Below are 18,768 nucleotides of genomic sequence, written 5' to 3'. Positions count from 1 at the left end.
TCATCTTGATCTGGGTGGACAGACAGATGTCAAAATCCATCCGGCTGTGCCCTTAAGATTTGGACTTTGACGACACGCGGATTCCAGCTCAATTTTAAAATCGAGTTGGGGGGAGGTCAGCAAGGGGCAGGCTGGTTATTAAGTGACAGCCGACGGAGTCTTTCTGCCTGGACGGGAGCAGACGAACTCAGAGGGAATTGAAACAGCACGTCCTCATCGGTGACTCAAAGTTATTTAGCGCAATTCCTCGTGCCCTCGAAATCACCCCACTCTCAGTTGATGCTGTTTGCGTTTTGGGCTTTTTGGTGCCCAAACGGGGGAAACTCTCTATTTATTTGTGCAGGCTGCTGTAACAGACAGGGCCGCTTAAACAGACATTTATTCTCTCCCAGGGGCCGCGACCCAGGTGTCGGCAGGGCTGGTCCCTCCCAGGCCTCTGTCCTTGGCGTGTGGATGCCGGCTCCTCCCTGTGTCCCCACGCGGTCCCTCCATGCGTGTCTGCGTCCTCATCTCCTCTGCTTACAAGGACCCAGTCCTGTTGGCTCAGGACCCACCCCAGTGACCTCAGTTTCCCCTAATCACCTCTGCAAAGACCCCTCTCCAAATGCAGCCACATCCTATGCGCCTGGGGTGAGGGCTCCAACACACGGATTCGGGGAGGGGACACGAGTAAGCCCGCCACACCTGGTTTAACTCCGCGTAGAACCAGAAGGAAGGTCCAGCTGGGCAGGGATGGCCTCCGAGTGGACGGAAAAAATTGCACCGGCCGAACTTCCCTCCTACCAGCAGCGCCATTTGCTGATAGAGGGAATCCCGTGAGAAAATGGACACCCATGGGGCTGGCTCCGGGTGGCTCTGTTGTCTTCCGGAGATCCGCCCGGTGGAGCAGCCTGCGAGTCGGCCCGAGCGGAATCTCTGGGACGACCGGTGTCGCTCGGGGCACAGCCCCCAGCCATCCTCCTTCTCCAGGAGCCAGTGTCCAGCTCCCTGACCCCCGTCTGAGCTGCATGGACATTAAAGCTGTCCTTTGGAGGGCAGCCCGCATCAGTGCAAGCGAGTTGAATGATGTGTCCGGCGAGTTTGCATCTGTCACGCTGTCCTTGAATGCCACCCTCTCTCCTTGGTCTTTGCAGGGGCTGTGCTTTCTTCCTGGCACACCCTGTCCTCTCCCCCCCGCCCCCCACTATCAAGAAATTAAAATCCGGCTCACCTTGCACCTCCTGACGGCCGCCCATCTAGGTACCCACGGCCCCTGGGGTTCCACCCGGCAGAATAGAATAGAAATTGCCTGTTTACGGGTCTATCTCCCCCCACCTGGGGGTACGTCTTGTTCACTCGTGAATGTCCCATGCCTGGCACAAGGTTTGTTCAATATTGTGAAGACTCTGGGGCCAGAAGTCCCAGATTCCAATCCTGGCTCTGCCGTCTTCTGGCTGTATGACCTTGGACAAGTTTCTTAACCTCTCTGTGCCAATTTTTCTCATTTGAAAAATGGGGATGATAAGAGTACCTTATCACAGCAGCGTGAAACACCACAGTCACCATTCAATAAACGGGAGCCTCTTTTTTTTTTTTTTTTTTTTTTTTTGAGGAAGATTAGCCCTGAGCTAACTACTGCCAATCCTCCTCTTTTTGCTGAGGAAGACTGGCCCTGAGCTCACATCCGTGCCCATCTTCCTCTACTTTATATGTGGGACGCCTACCACAGCATGGCTTGACAAGAGGTGCCATGTCCGCACCCGGGATCCAAACCGGCGAATCCCAAGGCTGCTGAAGTGGAACCTGCACACTTAACCGCTGCGTCACCGGGCCGGCCCCCAGGAGCCATTTTTTATGAGAGTGACAGAGCTGCCGGGGGAAGATGGCAGAGTTAGCGAGATTCTTCTTACGGGCTGTTGCTGAGTCTCTAATAGCCGATAAAGGATGGAAGGGCTTTCATATATTTTTTATTTTAAATCACACAATAATGACATAAAAATTTTCCATCACAAAAATAGAAACAGGACTGCAAAAACTAAAGCTCTCTGTCACCCTTCTTTCATCCCGGTCTCAGCTTTGCCCTGCATTCTGGTTTCTGTACCCCAAACTTTGTGTTGAAAGCCCCCGTCATTTCATCATGCATGTGGATGCTGGTCCCGAGGGTCAGTCATTGGGACCACGTGTGGCGGGGGCGACTTCTTTCCGTCGTGTGATGTCCGGGGCCTCAGCTGGGACGCTGGGGCCACTCTCTTTCTCCTGTGTATTTACCGTCACCTATGTGTCCCCGAGAAAAGATACAGTATCTGTTTTGTTTTCGAAGTGGATACATTTCTAATCTTTTTTCTTTTTTTAATTATGTTAAAATACACATAAGGTAAAATTTGCCGTCTTAACCACTTCTAAGCGTACAGCTCAGCGGCATTAAATGTATTCATGTCGTGCAACCAGCCCCGCCACCCATCCCCGTAACTCTTTTCATCTTGTAAATCTGAAACTCTGTCCCCGTAAAACACGAACTCCCCCTTCTCTCGGCCCCCCAGCCCCTGCCAACCACCCTTTTTATCCACTGTCGTTTTTTATTTACAATTTCTCATTGGTTGCTGACATTGCTGCAACTAGCTGATGGCTTTAAAAACATGGTTGTAACTTTTTATTTTGAAATAATTTGAGACCCACAGAGAAGTTGCAAAAAGAGGACAGAGCGTCCTTCCCGGAGCCTCCCTCGGGGTTGGCGTCTTACGTAACCTGGTGCATTTCCTGAAACCGGGACATCAACATTGTTGGAGTCCTAGTCACTAAGGATCTGTGGATCTTACTCAGATTTAAGCAGTTTTGCCCCTCAGGTTTTTTGTTTCTGGTCCAGAATCCAATCCAAGGCCCCAGAAGGCCTGTGGTCACCGCCCCCAACCCCCGGTCTATGATGGATCCTCATTCTTTGTCTTCCGTGGTCTCGACAAACTAAAATACACTGGTCAGTTATTTGGTAAAAAAATCCCTGGATTTGACTTTGATGTTTCCTCCTGGTCACATCGAGGCCGTGCATTTTGGAGCAAGAATATCACAGAAGTGACGTCGTGTCCTTCTCAGAGCTGTGTATCGGGGGGCACGTGAGGTTGACGTCACTGGGGATGCTGACCTCAATCGCTGGGTTAAGGTCCCATTGGCCACATTTTTCCACTACAAAGTTACCATTTTCCCCTTTCTAATTAGCGTCTCCGCAGGAGATTTTTTTAATTACAAAGCATCTCCACATGAGACACTTTGAGACTATGCAATATCCTGTATTCCACCCATTTTTTCTCACCCACGAATTCCATTATCATTGTTGCTTCCTTCTCTCCTCCCTTGCTGGCTTCCTTCTTTCTGACACATACATTTCACAGCAGGCCTGTGCCACGTAATACTGGTGCATGTCCCAGTGATACAAAAAAGCGACTTAAAAAAAAAATCTCTACGGGGCCAGCCCCGTGACCGAGTGGTTAAGTTCGCGCGCTCCGCTGCAGGCGGCCCAGTGTTTCGTTGGTTCGAATCCTGGGCGCGGACATGGCACTGCTCATCAGACCACGCTGAGGCAGCGTCCCACATGCCACAACTAGAAGGACCCACAATGAAGAATATACAACTATGTACCGGGGGGCTTTGGGGAGAAAAAGGAAAAAATAAAATCTTTAAAAAATCATCTGGAATTAAAAAAAAATCTCTTTTCTCAAATGGGTACAGTCATGTGTTGTTTAATGATGGGGATACGTTCTGAGAAATGCGTTGTCAGGCAGTTTCGTTGTGCGAACATCGTAAAGTGAATTTACACAGCCCTAGATGGTGTAGCCAACTGCACCCCTGGGCTACATGGTGCTAATCTTATGGGACCACCGTTGTGTATGCAGTTGGTCATTGACCGAATCGTTGTTACGCGGTGCGCAGCCATAACTGCAACCCAGACAGACGTCTAACTGGTTACGCATGAAGGGTTGCGATGAGCCAATGAACGCGGCCTGACTTTTCCAAGAGAGAGTGGATTCAAGTGCGAACTGAAGGAGGGTAGTGGACCTCAATTTTGTGGAAAATTGCATTTCTTCTGGCTCGTGGGTACCTGGTCCTAAAGGTTTAAATGTGCGTGTGCTGAGCGATCGATTAGAAATTGGACCCGAGCTGTCTGTGGCTGGAAATCTTAGTTGAGCTGAACCAACTTGAGAAACAGGCCACTGACATTTCACGGTGGCTTTGTGACTGGTATTTTGTTGGATTTTCTTATGACTTCCGGGACAATTTCAGACGATTCTTACAAGTTACCTTTGCAATAATGAAAGCTCCGTCTTTTTTCTTTTCCACCTCTGTGCCTCGTTTCTTGTCCTTGTCTTATTGCATTGGCTGAGGTTGTGAATATCGGATGGAATGAGTGTTACGATAATGGGCATTCCTTCTCTTGCTTCTGCATTCAGCGGACACGTTCCTAAATCAAGGATTGGCCATCTATGGCCTGTGGGTGAAATCCAGTCCACCACCTGTTTTTGCAAATGAAGATTTATTGAAACACAGCCGCACCCATTCGTTTTCTCTGTGGCTGCTCTTGTGCTGCAGCGGCCCAGAAGACGAGCTGCAACAGAGACCTTCCGGAAAGAGCAAAATATTTCTATCGGGTTCTTTACAGAAAAAAAGCTTTGCCAACTTCTGTTCTAAAGTTTCCGCATTATCAAATGACTATATCAAGTTGTGACACAGTTGTGTTTTTTTTTTTTAATCAAATGTTTGGGGCTGATATTTCTTCCCTTTCCCATTGATAGATTTATTATTTGATTATTCCAGATTTATGAAAGTGATATAATGGTATCATGGACACCATATCCTTCTACCCAACTTAAAAAGTAAAACACCAGACATGTCGTTGAATTGACCTATGTACCCTTTGCTGAGCGCATCCCCTTTCCACTCACCAGAGGGAACAATTACCCTGAATTTGATGTTTTTCTAGCATTTTATAATTTTTTCTCTTGCATTTGAGTTAATTTGGTGTGTGGTGTGAAGTAGGGCTCCCACTTCACCGTTTTGCACGTGGATATCCAGCCGTTCCAGCCCCACTGGGGGAAGCGACTATTTCCCCTTCATCGAATGGTCTTGGCATCCTTGTCAAAAACCACTTGTTCACAGCTGTATGGGTTTATTTCTGGAATCTCAATCCTGTGGCATTGATCTATACGTCTCTCCTTATGCAAGTATTACAGTGTGTTGATTACCGTAGCTTTGTGGGAATTTTTCAAATTGGGAAGCATGGGTCCTCCAAATTTATTGTCCCTTTTCAAGGTTTTGACTATTCAGGTCCCCCTGCAATTCCACGTGAATTTGTGGATCGATCTCACCATTTCTGCAAAAACATCTTTGGGATTTGGATAGGGTTTGCATTGAATCTGTAGATTGCTTTAGGTAGCGTTGCCGTATAGATAAGTTTTTATATACTTGCTGGTATGTGTTTGTCCCTAACATATATTTGCTTTATATGTTTCACTATGTTCTCTAACAGGATTACACTAACTTTTCTTCCTGTCGCCTGCTTGTTTTGTCTGGGGTATTTCAGATTCGTTCATGATCTTGTGCATAGTCCGCCTTGCTTTATGTTCACTGCTGTATAGTATTCCATTGTATGACTAAACCATCGTTCTTTATACATTCTCTTGCTGGTGGATGTTTAAGTTGGTTCCCATTTGTTTTTTATTTGTAGTGTATTATACATTGTATTTTTTTAATATAAATAATCCTACCACGGACACATGTATACGTATCTCCTTGGGCACATCAACAATCTCTGAGAGCTGTATCTCTAGGAGTGGAATAATTGACTCAAAGGGTTACGAACATCTTCGACTTACTAGATACCGTCAACTTGCTCTCCAAGGTAGCAACTTATTTGCACTTTAATTTGAGCAGATTTTCTAACGTTAAACCATCCTTGCATTCCATAACTCCTGCCCTGTTGAGCCACCACATCCTATTCTTTTAACGAGATGCCAGATTTGCATTGCTAGTATTTTCTTAGCCTTTTTGCATCCAGGCGCCTAAGTGGGATGTGTTTATTTTCTTTTTTCTTGGATGGTCCTTCTACAGTTGGAGTACTTATCTGTTCCCCTCACCCACAAGCTGACATAGTTTATAAAAGATGCCAATCATTTTTTCATTGAAGATTTGGCAAACTCGCCTGAAAAACCATTTGAGAAGGTGCCTTGTGTGGGGCATAGATCTTTGGCCATCATTTCCATATTTTCTAAGGTTATTCACTTTTTTTTGTATGACTCAGTTTGATTTTGATTTATTTTCTTAGATGTTTTTCTTTATCATTTTATACACTTAGTGGTAGAAAGTTGTCAATACATAGAATAAGCTTGTCCTTTAAAATACCCCCTCTGTAAGAGCGGTTGGCCCCCCCGTCATCCCTAATGTTATTTATTTGTGCCGCTTTCTGCCAAAGGTCTCCCTCTTTTGTGGATGTTTCCAAAGATCCAGCTTTTTATATTATGATTTTGCTGTTTTTCCCCTTTCATTAATTTCTGATTTTCTTAACAATGTTTTTCCCTTGACTTTCCTTGGGTTTGTTCTTTTTGTAGATAGTTGAGCTGAAAGCTTAACTAGTTTACTTTCTGTTATTTTTCTCATAAGTTCCAATAAGGCTACATATTTGCCTCTGAGGACATCCTTGGCTGCATCCCCCAGGCTTTCATTTGTGACATTCTCCTCATTCGCTGCTACGTGCTTTGTCATTTACCTGTGATTTCTCTTTAACTCATTATTTGTTTGAACACTTCCAGCTGCGTGGATTCAAGGAGCTACGTGGCATCATCGATTCATAATTTTATTTCATTGTGAGTGAAGTCGGGATGTCAAGCTTCCCTTTGTGGTCTAATTCATGGTCTGTTTTCATGATGGCTCTCATTTTTCGTTTGTTGGGCACCAAGTCCTGCGAGTATCTATTTGATCAAGTTTGTCATTGCATTATTCACGTCCTCAAGATCCTTATTATTTTGTTGGCTTGGTCTTTCTGTTCCTGAGTTGGGCTCAGTCTCCCAGCACCCCTGGGGTTCTGTCCATTTCTCCTCGTGGGTGTTTTTGCTTTAAACATTTTAAAGTGATGTTCTTGGGGACAAAGTGTGTATTTAGGGTGTTGGCACACCCCAAGGGACTAGAACTCTCTGGCACCTGGCAGGTCCTTGGGGAGGGGAGGCAGGGCTCTAGGCTCTGGGATCTGCTCCCCCCCAGCCTGCAACTGCCGTGTGCAGCTGACGCTGTGAGCAGGTGGAGCTCACAGATGCCTTGGACTCCGTCACTATGTCCGTGGGAAACAGGCCGACCTGGGCCCAGGCCCAGGTTCCACCACTGCCATCTGTGTGATCTTAAGTAAGAGACCCAGCCTCTCTGAGCCTCAGTTTTCTCCTCTGTCCATTGGTACCTTGTCAGAAGGATTAAATGAGATTGTGTGAGGCAAGCATACAGTAAGTGCTCAATAAATGGGGATGGATGTTACGGTATCCTGGACCCAAGGCAACTAGAGATGCTTGGAGTCTTGGTGGTCACGTCTGTGGGTTGAGGCAAGCCTTTAGGGCCTTCCTCTTCCAGGAAGTCTTCTGGTAAATCCCCACCTACTCCCAAGCATAGCCACAGAGCTGAACTACAGAGCTAAGGGTCACACATATTAACTTTCCCTGAAGATCCTCTTTGTCCAGCTTCCAACAAGGAGGGCAAAGTAGACCCTATTCCGATGCTTCAGCCTCAATGGGCTTGGGAGACCAGAGAAGGGAAGTACAGGATGCTGCCTTAGAGGGGCTTTTAGCACTGGGCTTTGAGGATTAAGTAGGAGTTCTCTGGGTAGCATAGCCTGTTGGTAAAGTCATGGATGATTCATGTAGGACCAGGCTTGGGTTAGAGTCTGACTTTTTGTCCCTTTTGTCCCAAAATCTGTTACTAAGATGAGGATCCCTTCCCTCTACTTCTTGAATTCAGAACTCAGAAGCTATTTAAATATGGTGCTGCTTCATCTTTCTCTTTCTTCACTGTCTGTCCTTTTCACCATCCCACAGGGGAGCGTGAGGGATTTTTCCCGTGCCAGCCCTGCTATTGCCCCCCACTGTCCCTCTCACTCGAGTCCAGTTCCTCCTTGGCTTCCCTGATACTCAAAATTTTCAAAAAACACCTTGATCTGTAGTTAATGTTTCCCCCACTTTTCTGGTTATTCATAGTCTCTCTTTTCTTGATTGTCCTTGCCTAATATTTATCTACTATTTGTGTTCTCAAAAAGGAGTTTTTAATTTTGTCAGTGCAAAACAACCACCTCAAAAACACCCAGTTAAGAGTTAATTCCCACTTTAATCTTTCTTTTTTTCTTTGGATTTATTCTATTCTTTTTTAGTTATTTGAATTGAAAGCTTGCTTGTTTATTTTTTTTAAGTTCACTTAGTTTCAGAATTTCTTGTTTCTTATCAACATGTTCAAGGCTATGCATTTTCCTCTGGGCACTCCTTTGGCTGCATCCCACAGGTTCCGTTACATAATGTACTATTTGGAGTGTTATTTGAAAACTTTATTTCTATACTGATTCCTTCTTTAAGCCATGACTTATTTAGAAATGTGTTTTAAAATCTCCCCTGTAGGCCTTTTCAGAGGAGGCTAACATAATTACAGAATCTACTCCCTGGGGTCAAGATCAGGTTATCTTATCTGATATTTGTTTCTCGGTCTTTGTGAAGATCTCCCTTGCTGATTTTTATAACTGTTCCACGTGTGTTTGGAATTTGGGGGTGGCAGATATGGGGTTTGAGAAATCTATTTGACTAAGCTTATTAATGGCGTCACATCTTCTATATACATATTTATTATTATTTTTTGCTGAGGAAGACTGGCCCTGAGCCCACATCCATGCCCATCTTCCTCTACTTTCTATGTGGGACGCCTACCACAGCATGGCGTGCCAAGCGGTGCCATGTCCGCACCCGGGATCTGAACCGGTGAACCCCGGGCCGCCGAAGTGGAACATGCGCACTTAACCACTGCACCACTGGGCCGGCCCCTATATTTATTTTTGATTACTGGGTCTCATGGTTTCTGAAAGGAGTGGCCCACTTTTTCCTAGGCTGGGCCCCCACCCTCACTAAGACCCACCCCTTCTCGTCCCTGGAGCTTCTCTGTGACCATGGGGCCATCTTTCATCCCATTTCTTGCTCTTGTGGGGGCCTGCCATGCCAAACAGGGAAGGGACTGGGGCAAGGGTGTAGGCACAGAACTGCTCACCCTCCATCCCCTGGGATCTGACTCCGGCTCAGAGTAGGGGCCACTCCTTGGGGGGCCCAGAGCATTGGGAAGAAATGGTGCTCCCAACCCAGTGGACTCAGTTCGATCACCGGCCCTTCTGCAGAAGCCAGCCCAGCATCTGGGGGCTGTGGATGAGACTGACCCAGACACAAACCCCAGCTCCACGCCAGACTCATCAGGGACTGAGTTGGTGCCTGCCCCTCTCTGAGCCTCAGTTTCCTCATCTGTAAGTTGGGCCGATGACTCTCATCTCAGAGACCCATCCCATGTGACACTCAGTGATCACTACTCTCAACGAGAATGCGAAGTGGCCACTGCAGGTCCAGGGCTGGGCTTCTGGGTTCACATCTCAGCATGGCCCTGTAGACGCTGTGTGCTCTTGGACAAGCAACACCACCTCTCTGAGCCCCACTCCTCCTCGGACCGTTTACACAACAGAAACGGGAACACACTGGCTCTCGGGGCCCCCGCCCGCCCCCGGGGGATGGGACCGGACGACACAGGACGGACGGCGGGGGGCACGACAAAGACACCACCACTGGCCGGATTCGGACGATGTTCCTTTAATACAAATTCGATATATCTACATACACAGGTGGGACCCAGCTGCTTCCGTCTGGATAAGCAGCGTTGAAAGCAACGGCAGACCCGTTCTCGTACAAACAGAAAAACTCACTTGGGGGTGGTGGGGGGGAACCCATCCTTCTGTTTCTGCCCCCAAACTGCCCCACAGTCCCAGGGGGGATGGGGGTCCCTGATCCGGGGCAGCTGGTTGGTTCGGTCCTCTTCCTCGCGGGCGGGGGGTCGCGGCCATCTCCACCGTGGCAGCGCCCGTCCCGCGGGGTTCAAACCCAACGCTGGTGGGCCCCAGTCCCCCCGCTGCCCCACCCCCCCCACCGTCCTTGATATGTCTCAGAATGTAATTTAAAAAAAAAAAAAAAAAAAGGAAGAAAAGAAACCGGGAGCAAAAGGACGTCTTCTTCTCGAGCGAAGCCCACGGAAAAAGAAGATGGGGCGGCCGCCGCCCTGCGCACCTGCGGCCACGGCCACCACGTCCGCCTACGGTGAAAAAATAACCTGTCTGTGAACAGGACAGGAATAAGCCAAGGTTTTCTGTTTAAATTCATGGACTGGCAAGTCTCTGGTTTTGTTTTTTTTTTCCTGTTTGTTTCTTCTTTTAAAAAAAAATCGAAAAAAATACACTATTTAAAAAAAGAAAAGAAAAGTCACTGGATACGGTTACACCGAGTTTGAAAAGAAAGTTGACTTCTGCGCGCCGCCCCCCCGCCCCCCAGCCCGGTGCCCCCCCGGGGGCTGCAGGGCGGGAGGGCTCCCCGGAGGAGGCGGAGGGGCCCGGGTCACGGACCCCCACCCGCCTCTGGTTCTGGGGAGGACCCCTGTTTGTCACCATCCCGCCACCCCCCCACCCCGGAATCTCTCGTTTTGGAATCGGAAGGAAAAGAGGAATGTGGCAAGTATCTGAAGGCGGCCGCTGGCGTCCTGGGAGGTCGCTGGGGGCCGCACGCGGTGGGGCCGGAGGGGCCGCGTCGTTCCCAGAGACCCTGAAGAAACGAGGCCGCCGCCGCCTCCCGCCCTGGCCGCCAGGGGTCCGGGCCTCTGGGGGCCCACCCGGCGCGGGCAGACGCATCCGGGGCCGGTGGAGTCGGGCCGGGGGCGAGCATGGCTTTAGGTTGCATAGTGATCGAAGCTTCCGAGATACTCCAGGGCCGCCTGGTAGCAGAACTGGTACTCGTCCTGCAGGACGGGACGGGAACCCGGGCTCGGTCAGCGCCTCCGCTGCCCTGAAGCCCCCCATGGCTCCCCCTTGCCCTTCTGGAATGTTCTCTCCTCATCTTTTAAGACATGGCTGCTCAGCCGTCCCCTCCACCTGCCATCTCTCCCTGGGGGCCCCTATGTCTCCCTAGAGACAGGAGAGTTTGGAGGACGTTGTTAAAATGCCCAACAGGAACGCGGGCGCAGGGAGGTCCCTCCCCGCTCCGGGCCTCGCCTCCCCCATCTGGGGACCGCTGGGACTTCAGGATGTGCGGCCCGTGCCAGGCTCCCAGCTGAGCCGTGAGCTTGCTGAGACTTTGGGACCCCGACGGACCCCTCTCTGTCCACTCCGAGGGATGCTTCTCGGCTCTGGACTTGCACCTACTGTTTTTTTTCTTTTGAGGAAGATTAGCCCTGAGCTAAAATCTGCTGCCAATCCACTTTTTTTTTTTTTTTTTGGGAGAAGGAAGACTGGCCCTGAGCTAACATTCATGCCCATCTTCCTCTACTTTACATGTGGGACGACGCCTACCACAGCATGGCGTGCCAAGCAGTGCCATGTCTGCACCCGGGATCCAAACCGGCGAGCCCCGGGCCGCCAAAGTGGAACGTGTGCACTAACCACTGCGCCATCGGGCTGGCCCCAAGGTCTACTCCTGCGTCCAAAGGGTTGACTGGTTCCAGGACCTTGCACCCACAACAACCCAGAGACTCGAGGGTGGCTGTGCCCCCCTCACAGAGGGGGAGACCGAGGCTCGGGCTGCGTGTCCCCTGCCGCGTCCTCACCTCCGTCTGCACCATGGCCGGCCTCTGGGTCCGCAGCATCTTCACGGTCTGGAAGATGTCCACCACGCCTTCGTAGCGCATCCGCTCCAGCACGATGCTGAGCGTGATGAAGACGCCGGTCCTGCCCACACCGGCACTGTGCGGGGAGCGGGGCAGGTCAGGGGCGGGCGCTCCGCAGCCCCGATTTGACGGCCTGGTCCCCCCGGGATGAAAAGAGCCCGAACTGGGACTCGTGGGGGGGCAGCTCACCTGCAGTGGACGGAGATGGGGCCGTCCTGGCCGAACTGCTCCTTGGTTTTGTGCACTTGGCCGATGAAGTCGATGAAGCCCTCCCCCGACTTTGGCACGCCCTGTTCCGGCCAGTCCGTGAACTGGAACTGCCGGACCGTCCGGGACTGGCCGTCCTGGAGCGGAGAGGGACCCTCAGCGAGGTCACGGCAGCCCTCTGCTCCCGCCAGCCTCCAACCCCATCCTCCAACCTCCTGTCCCATCCGCCGTCCAGCCGACGACTCATTGTCCTTCCCCAGCGAATGGCGCCATCTTGCACTGAGACGCTCCTGTGTCACCTTCACCACCCAAGGATGCCAACGTCCTCCACCACCGCCGCCTTCTGCCTTCACCATCCAACTGCACCATCTTACACGGCCACTGTCCACCTCCCACCCGCCATGGCCCCTCTTTCCACATCTCCAATCCCATCCACCAGACCCACTGTGACATCCAACACCACCATTCTCTGCCATCCTCCATGCTTTGTCAACCCACAGAGCACCCAACTCTGCCCTCCTCGGTCCCATTCTCCGTGTCCATGATCCTCTGTCATCCCCCACTCTGCATCAACCCAGCAGAATACCATCACCCTCCATCCTTTACCATCCAACAGCGCCATCTTCCATCCGTCACCACTGACTACTCGTCATCTTCTACCAGCCAACAGCGCTATCAGCGCTCATCCTTCATCACTCAATGGCGCCATCTTCCATCCGTCACCACTGACTACTCATCATCCTCTTTCCCCTAAAAGTGCCACCTAATGCCATTACCTCCTCACTTTACCATCCTGCACTGATAATTCATTATCCTTGATCACCCAATGATGGCCCCTTCCACTGACTTTCTCCATCCCCCTCCACTCAACCATCCTTCTCTCCAATCCTATCTTCCCACTCCCCAGCGGTGCCATCCAACATCTTCGCTCTCTGCCACCTTCCATCCATCACCACCCAATGGCGCCACTTTCCACAACCCATCACTAGTCACTCAACGCTCTTCACCATCGGAGGGCGGCATCTTCCACGACATCCTCTATCCTCCTTTACCCCTCATCCCAACTTCCCAATCACATTCTCTGCATCAAAACGGGGCCATTTAGTGACACCAGCCTACCTCGACTGTCTCCATCCTCCACCACCTAACGCTTCCCTTCTCGAATCCCGTCTTCCTTTACCTTGACCGTCAATAGCACTACTACCATTGATCACTGAACGTTCATGGTTCTTGCCAGTCAAAGTCATTCTCCGTTGACTGTCTCCATCCCTCGCTGGCCAACCATCTTCCTATTTTCCACTGACTCCCCAATCCCACATTCCACCAATCCGACCGCACCATCTCGCACCACCCAATGATGCTGTTTGTTCGACCGGCTTCACCACCCACGGGCGACACCTTGACCCACATTCCCCACCCCCCATCATCCTACCCCCAAATTCTCCAACACCTCTTCCACCACTAACTGATCTTCTGTCGCCCAATAGGGCCACCGGCCACTGTCAGTCTTCACCAGTTGCCATCTGACACGTGCTCTCCTCCCACCACCCACCACCGCCATCCTCCCTTGGGTCTTCACCCGCCAACACCATCCACTCTCCATTCTCATCTCTCCCCACCCAATGGCGCCAATTCCCCGCCACCTGACTCCCACCGTGCACCACCTTCCACAGCTCCGGTCTCCACCACGTGGCACCAGCAATCTGTCCAAACTCCCCCACCCTGTTTTCAGCCCTCCAACTTTATCCTCCACGAGTTGCTGCTTCCAGGAGGACGCCCCACTCACTCCCTTTTACAGGACAGTCTTGGGTCATGTCTCCAGTGAGCGATGCTTCACACGTTCCAATGGGGACACGATGGGGTCAGCACAGGGACACGGTCCTCTCTTCCACCCATTTGGTGGCAGGAGTGGTCACCCTACTGGTCAACGCATTCTTCTTCCTCCCAACCCACGATGCTTATTCCTGCCCCTGGGCCTTTGCATCTCCCCCCAACTAGGGAAGCTCTCTCCAGCAGCCCGTAGAGTCCAGCCTGGGTTCCAGTCCCTCCCAGGAACGTGTCCCCACACTTACCCGGGCGTCTGTGACCTTGAACTCCCGCAGGATGTACTGCGGCATGTTATACTCCGCCATCGGATCCACCACAAAGTACTGATAGCGGGCGGAGCGTTCGGCTGGCCAGTACTGGTGACACTTTTCCTGTCGAGGACACGGCGGCGGCGGTGGTCAGCCCCGCCCGGGCCCCGCCGGGCCCCCGCCCACCCTCCGCGGCCCCCGGCTCACCCGGCCCATCTCGCGCAGCTTGGTGAGCATCACGACGATGGTGGAGTTGTTTTCCCACAGCATGCGCCAGAAGTCCTCCGTGGTCTCCGCCAGCGGCCCCTGCGTCGCAATGTAGGCCTTCTGCTGCCTGCGGGGGGTGGGGGGGGCGCCATGTGAGTCCAGGGCCGGCGGGGACACTGAGGCCCGGGAACAGACGCTGCCCGGCGGCTCAGGACTAAACCAGGACTCCCCGTTAGCCGCCTGCTGACTCCTCCTGCCTTCCTCCTCCACCTCCCTCGAGGGCCCTTAGAATACCATCAGCTGCTTGCACAGCCCAAGTTCTGAATGTTGAGCAGCATCCCTGATCTCTAACCAATAGATGCCCGTAGTGGCCACCCCCCCACTCACATCACGACCATGAAAAATGTCCCAAAGTTGCTAAATTTCATAAGCGGCAGAACTGCCCAAATGGAGCACCACTGATGCACAACAACACATGGAACCACGTTACGGACAGAAGCCATCAGTTAAATACACGTCTAAAGAGTCCCTCCGCCTCACTGTGATGCCCGGGGCTGGCAGTGTCTGTCCAGCTCTGTCTCCCACACTAGACCGGAGGCCCCTCACGGGGAGGGCCGGGGCCCCAGCATCGCCGGGCAGAGGGGAAGCACCTGTAGCCATCGATGAAGCTGGCGTTGATGTAGTCGGAGCCCTCCACGCCCCGGATGGGCTGCAGGCAGACCCGCGTGCTCTCGTAGGGCATGATGTTAACCAGGCGGTTCTTGAACTTGTTACAAGGCAGATTGGCACTGATGAAGCGGGACGTGTGGGCTTTCGAGTTGGCCAGCCGCTGTGTGGACGAGGAGGTGGGGACCGTGGTCAGCGCAGCCCCCACAGCAGGCCTGCTCTCTCTGGGGATGGGCAGGGCTGGGTGTTTTCAGCCCGAGCACCAACGGTTGAATGGCACACGGAGAAATGCCAACCCCACCACCACCCTCTGGCCCCCATCGCCAGGGGGCCACTCTGGCCTCCGGCTCGTCGTCGCCCTCTTGCACCTTGAACTCGAGCTCCATGCCGGTGACGTGCTCGCCCGGCTCCACCTGGGCCAGCTTCTGGATGTAGGCATAGAGGCTGCGGGCGGGCACCTCCGTGTTGCCGCAGCCCACCGCCTCCAGCAGGGCCTCGTGGATGAAGCTGTACTGGTCCTCCGTCTGCACCATGTAGTTGCGCTGGGACCGCATGAGCGTCACGTGACCGTACACGTCCACTGTCTTCTCTGGTTTGATGCGCTCCAGCATGGCGTCGATGACGATGAAGCAGCCGGTGCGGCCCACGCCGGCGCTGCGAGGACAGAGGTGGCGATCAGGGGCCCCCGGGGGAGGGACGGGCTGTGGGGCAGGGGCGAGGCGCAGGGCAGTGCGTGGCATGGGGGAGGGGGTGAGGTGTGTGGGTGGGGTGAGGGGTGGGGTGTGGGGGCCGGACCCAGGGTAGGCAGGGTGTAGTGGGGTATGGGGCGTGGCCAGGGGCGGGGCATGGGTGGGACATGGGCATGGCACAGGGAGGGGCAGGGCATAGTGTGGGGCTGGGCATGGGGGACGGGGCCAGGCCAGGGTATGGGCGGGGCCTGGCAGGGGAGCAGGGCAGGCGCACCTGCAGTGGACCACAACAGGGGACCCACGTAGGGCAGGCTGTGGGGAGGGGTGGTGTAGGGGCAGGGCTCGGGGCACGGCGTGGCAAGGGTGAGGGTGGGCGTGGGGATGGCCAGGCCTGGGGCCGAGTGCAGTAGGCGGGGCTCGGGCAGGGGCAGGGCCAGACCAGGGCAGGACAGGGTGCAGTGAGCTGGGCTGGCTGAGCATCAGGGGCGGGGCCACGGCCGGGCCTGGGCGGGGAAGGAGGGCCAGGGAGCAGGGCCAGGGGCAGAGCGGGGTGCTGGGGGCGGGGCCATGGCCAGGCGTGGGCTGGGGAGCAGGGCCAGGGCTGGGGTATGGGTGGGGCCTGGCAGGGGAGCAGGGCAGGCTGTGGGGAGGGCTGGGGCAGGGGCAGGGCTTCAGGCACGGCATGGCAAGCGCGGGGCTGGGGACGGGACAGGCCTGGGGCCCGGTGCAGGGGTGGGGGCTGGAGCTGGGGGTGGGGCCAGACCAGGGCAGGGCTGGGTGCAGTGGGTGGGGCTGGAGCCAACGGTGGGGCCAGACCAGGGTGGGGCCACGAGCAGGGGGCGGGGCAGGGCCGGGGTGGTGGGCGGGGCTGGAACTGGGGGCGGGGCTGGAACTGGGGGCGGGGCCAGGCTGCGCATAGGGGGCGGGGCTGGGTGCTGGGGGTGGGGCCAGGCCGGGGCGGGCCTGACCGGCTCACCTGCAGTGGACCACGACCGGGCCGGCATCAGGCGGGTTGCAGGTCTTGACTCTCCGCAGGAAAGCCAGGAACGGGGTCGGATACTCGGGCACCCCGTGGTCCGGCCAGGCCGTGAACTGGAACTGGCGGACCTCACGTTTCTCGCTGGAGCCATTCTAGAGGCCATGGGGACACCGCCTGTCACTGTGGCTGCCACCCGCAGACAGAGGATGCCCGAATTCACGCCTCTGGACCGCCACGCCCCTGAGCGCCTGCCTCGGGGGCCCAGCTGCCTCCGCCTGGTCCAGCCCCATCATCCCCCATCCGGGCCAGAGCCCGACCTTGTGCAGGGAGAACGTCCGGACGCAGAACGTGGCCAGCTCGATGGTGTCCAGCAGCGTGACCTGGATGAAGCCGTAGGTCTCCGTGCCCCTGTGGGGCCAGTACTGGTCACATTTGATCTGCAGCGGGCGGGAGAACGGAGGTGAGCGTGGGCCGGGGCAGGCTGGGGTCCCGGGGTGGGGTGCAGGATCCAGGCCTCACCCGTGACTTCTCCTCCAGCCGGGTCATCATGACAATGGTGGCCGAGCGCTGCTCCCACACCATCCGCCAGAAGTCGCCGAAGGTCTCCGGGAGCGGGCCCTGCGTGGCGATATACGCGTTCTGCCGCCGGTAGCCATCCACATAGTTGGCGTTGATGTAGTCGCTGCCCACGATGCCTGCGGCCAGGGCAGGAAGCCAGACATCAGTGGGGGTGCTCTGCCTGCCTGGCCCACCACCTCCAGGAAGCCCTCCTGGATTGGCCCAATCTGTCCCCAAGGAAATCTTCGTAGTTCTCCTCCTACTGCTATTTGGGGCCAGATCATTCTCTGTGGTGGGAGCTGTCACACCAGTATTGCAGAGTACTGAGTAGCAGCCCTGGCTTCCATCTTATAGATGCCACTAGCAGCCCCTCCCCCAAATCGGGACCACAAACACGTCCCCAGGTGTTACCAAACATGCTCTGGGCAAGAGAACCAGATGTAGAGGAACAGGGAGAAGGATGCTACGGACAGCAGCCATCAGTTAAATACATATCTGAAAATTCCCAGTGGCCTCTGGCTGCAGCGGAGCCAGAATCAGGCCTCAGTTTCCCCATCTGTCCCCTCGCTTGTCCATGCTGGCCACGACCCGCACCCAAGAGGGGGCATGGGGTCTGTGCGCCCTGTGGGGGAGGAGGAGGTGGCCCCGTGCGCTACCTTCGATGGGCTGGAGGATGACGCGGGAGTGGTCGTAGGCGATGACGTTGGCATAGCGGTTCTTGGGCTTGTTCACTTCCAGGTTGGAATGCTCCCACGTGAACTGCTGGCCGGGATCGATGGACTGCGGGGACAAGGGCGGCGGGAGGCGTCAGGGCACGCGGTGCCCACCAGGCCCGGGAGGGCGGGAGGTGGGGCCGGCTCACCTCGTACTCCTGGGAGAGCTTGAGGCTGTCGTTGGCCTTCAGCCGCTCCGTGTGCTCGGCCATGTCCGCGATGGGGATGGGCGGGTGGCTGAGCATGCCTGCGGGGAGAGCAGACCCCGCCGGCGCGGGACGGTCACTCGGGGGGCGGCCCCAGGGCCGGGGGCGGGGAGCTGTTCTACAGTGTGAGTCTGCGATGGACGAGCTGCGTTAGACGGGGTGGCGGGGGGCGGGGACCCCAGGCCCGCGTGGCGGAAGGTGGGGTGCTGGAGGCTGCAGCTCCCGGCCGGGCGAGCCCGACACCCTCGGCTCCCAGTGTCCGCCTGCCCCGGTTCCCCCAACCCGGCTGGGGATGCAGGGCCGCCCCGGAGGACATCCAGCTCCTGGTGCCTGGTGGCAAGAAGCCGGCAGGTGACACAGAAAGGAAGGAGGAGATGCAGCCCGCTGGGTCTTCAGAAACATCGTCCCCGGGGTGGGGAGCGAGGTGGACACCCTCGCTGTCTCTTTTGGAACAGAGGGACCGAAAACTCCCCTGCCAGGGAGAGTTGAGGGATGGGGGATGGGGGACACAGCGTGTGTGTGCACTGTGGGGAGGGGGGTCCCCATCTCTCTGTGCACCTGCTTGGGGCCGTGAGCCCAAGG

At 54.7% G+C, this 18,768-nt stretch overlaps 1 protein-coding gene across 4 annotated transcripts in view; it reads right to left on the bottom strand.

The window, feature by feature from the left end:
• Positions 1–9,814: 9,814 nt before the first annotated feature.
• The window catches only part of PTPRS (protein tyrosine phosphatase receptor type S), a 66,240-nt gene continuing 57,286 nt past the window's right edge, over positions 9,815–18,768 (bottom strand). For all 4 annotated transcript variants that reach the window (XM_046685362.1, XM_046685364.1, XM_046685363.1 and 1 more), the window contains 12 exons: positions 18,130–18,227; positions 17,924–18,047; positions 17,229–17,404; positions 17,027–17,146; positions 16,707–16,861; positions 15,410–15,695; positions 15,026–15,204; positions 14,376–14,502; positions 14,166–14,291; positions 12,076–12,230; positions 11,827–11,962; positions 9,815–11,022 (listed from right to left, as the gene is read on the bottom strand). In XM_046685362.1, the coding sequence (XP_046541318.1) occupies positions 10,954–11,022; positions 11,827–11,962; positions 12,076–12,230; positions 14,166–14,291; positions 14,376–14,502; positions 15,026–15,204; positions 15,410–15,695; positions 16,707–16,861; positions 17,027–17,146; positions 17,229–17,404; positions 17,924–18,047; positions 18,130–18,227 (1,751 nt within the window). In that variant the 3' untranslated portion in view covers positions 9,815–10,953. The remainder of the gene's footprint in view (positions 11,023–11,826; positions 11,963–12,075; positions 12,231–14,165; positions 14,292–14,375; positions 14,503–15,025; positions 15,205–15,409; positions 15,696–16,706; positions 16,862–17,026; positions 17,147–17,228; positions 17,405–17,923; positions 18,048–18,129; positions 18,228–18,768) is intronic.

This window comes from Equus quagga, chromosome 14 (genome assembly GCF_021613505.1).
Source record: "Equus quagga isolate Etosha38 chromosome 14, UCLA_HA_Equagga_1.0, whole genome shotgun sequence".
NCBI lineage: Eukaryota > Metazoa > Chordata > Mammalia > Perissodactyla > Equidae > Equus > Equus quagga.
The sequence above is the reverse complement of the archived record's forward strand: the minus strand, read 5'-3'. Positions and strand labels throughout refer to the sequence as shown.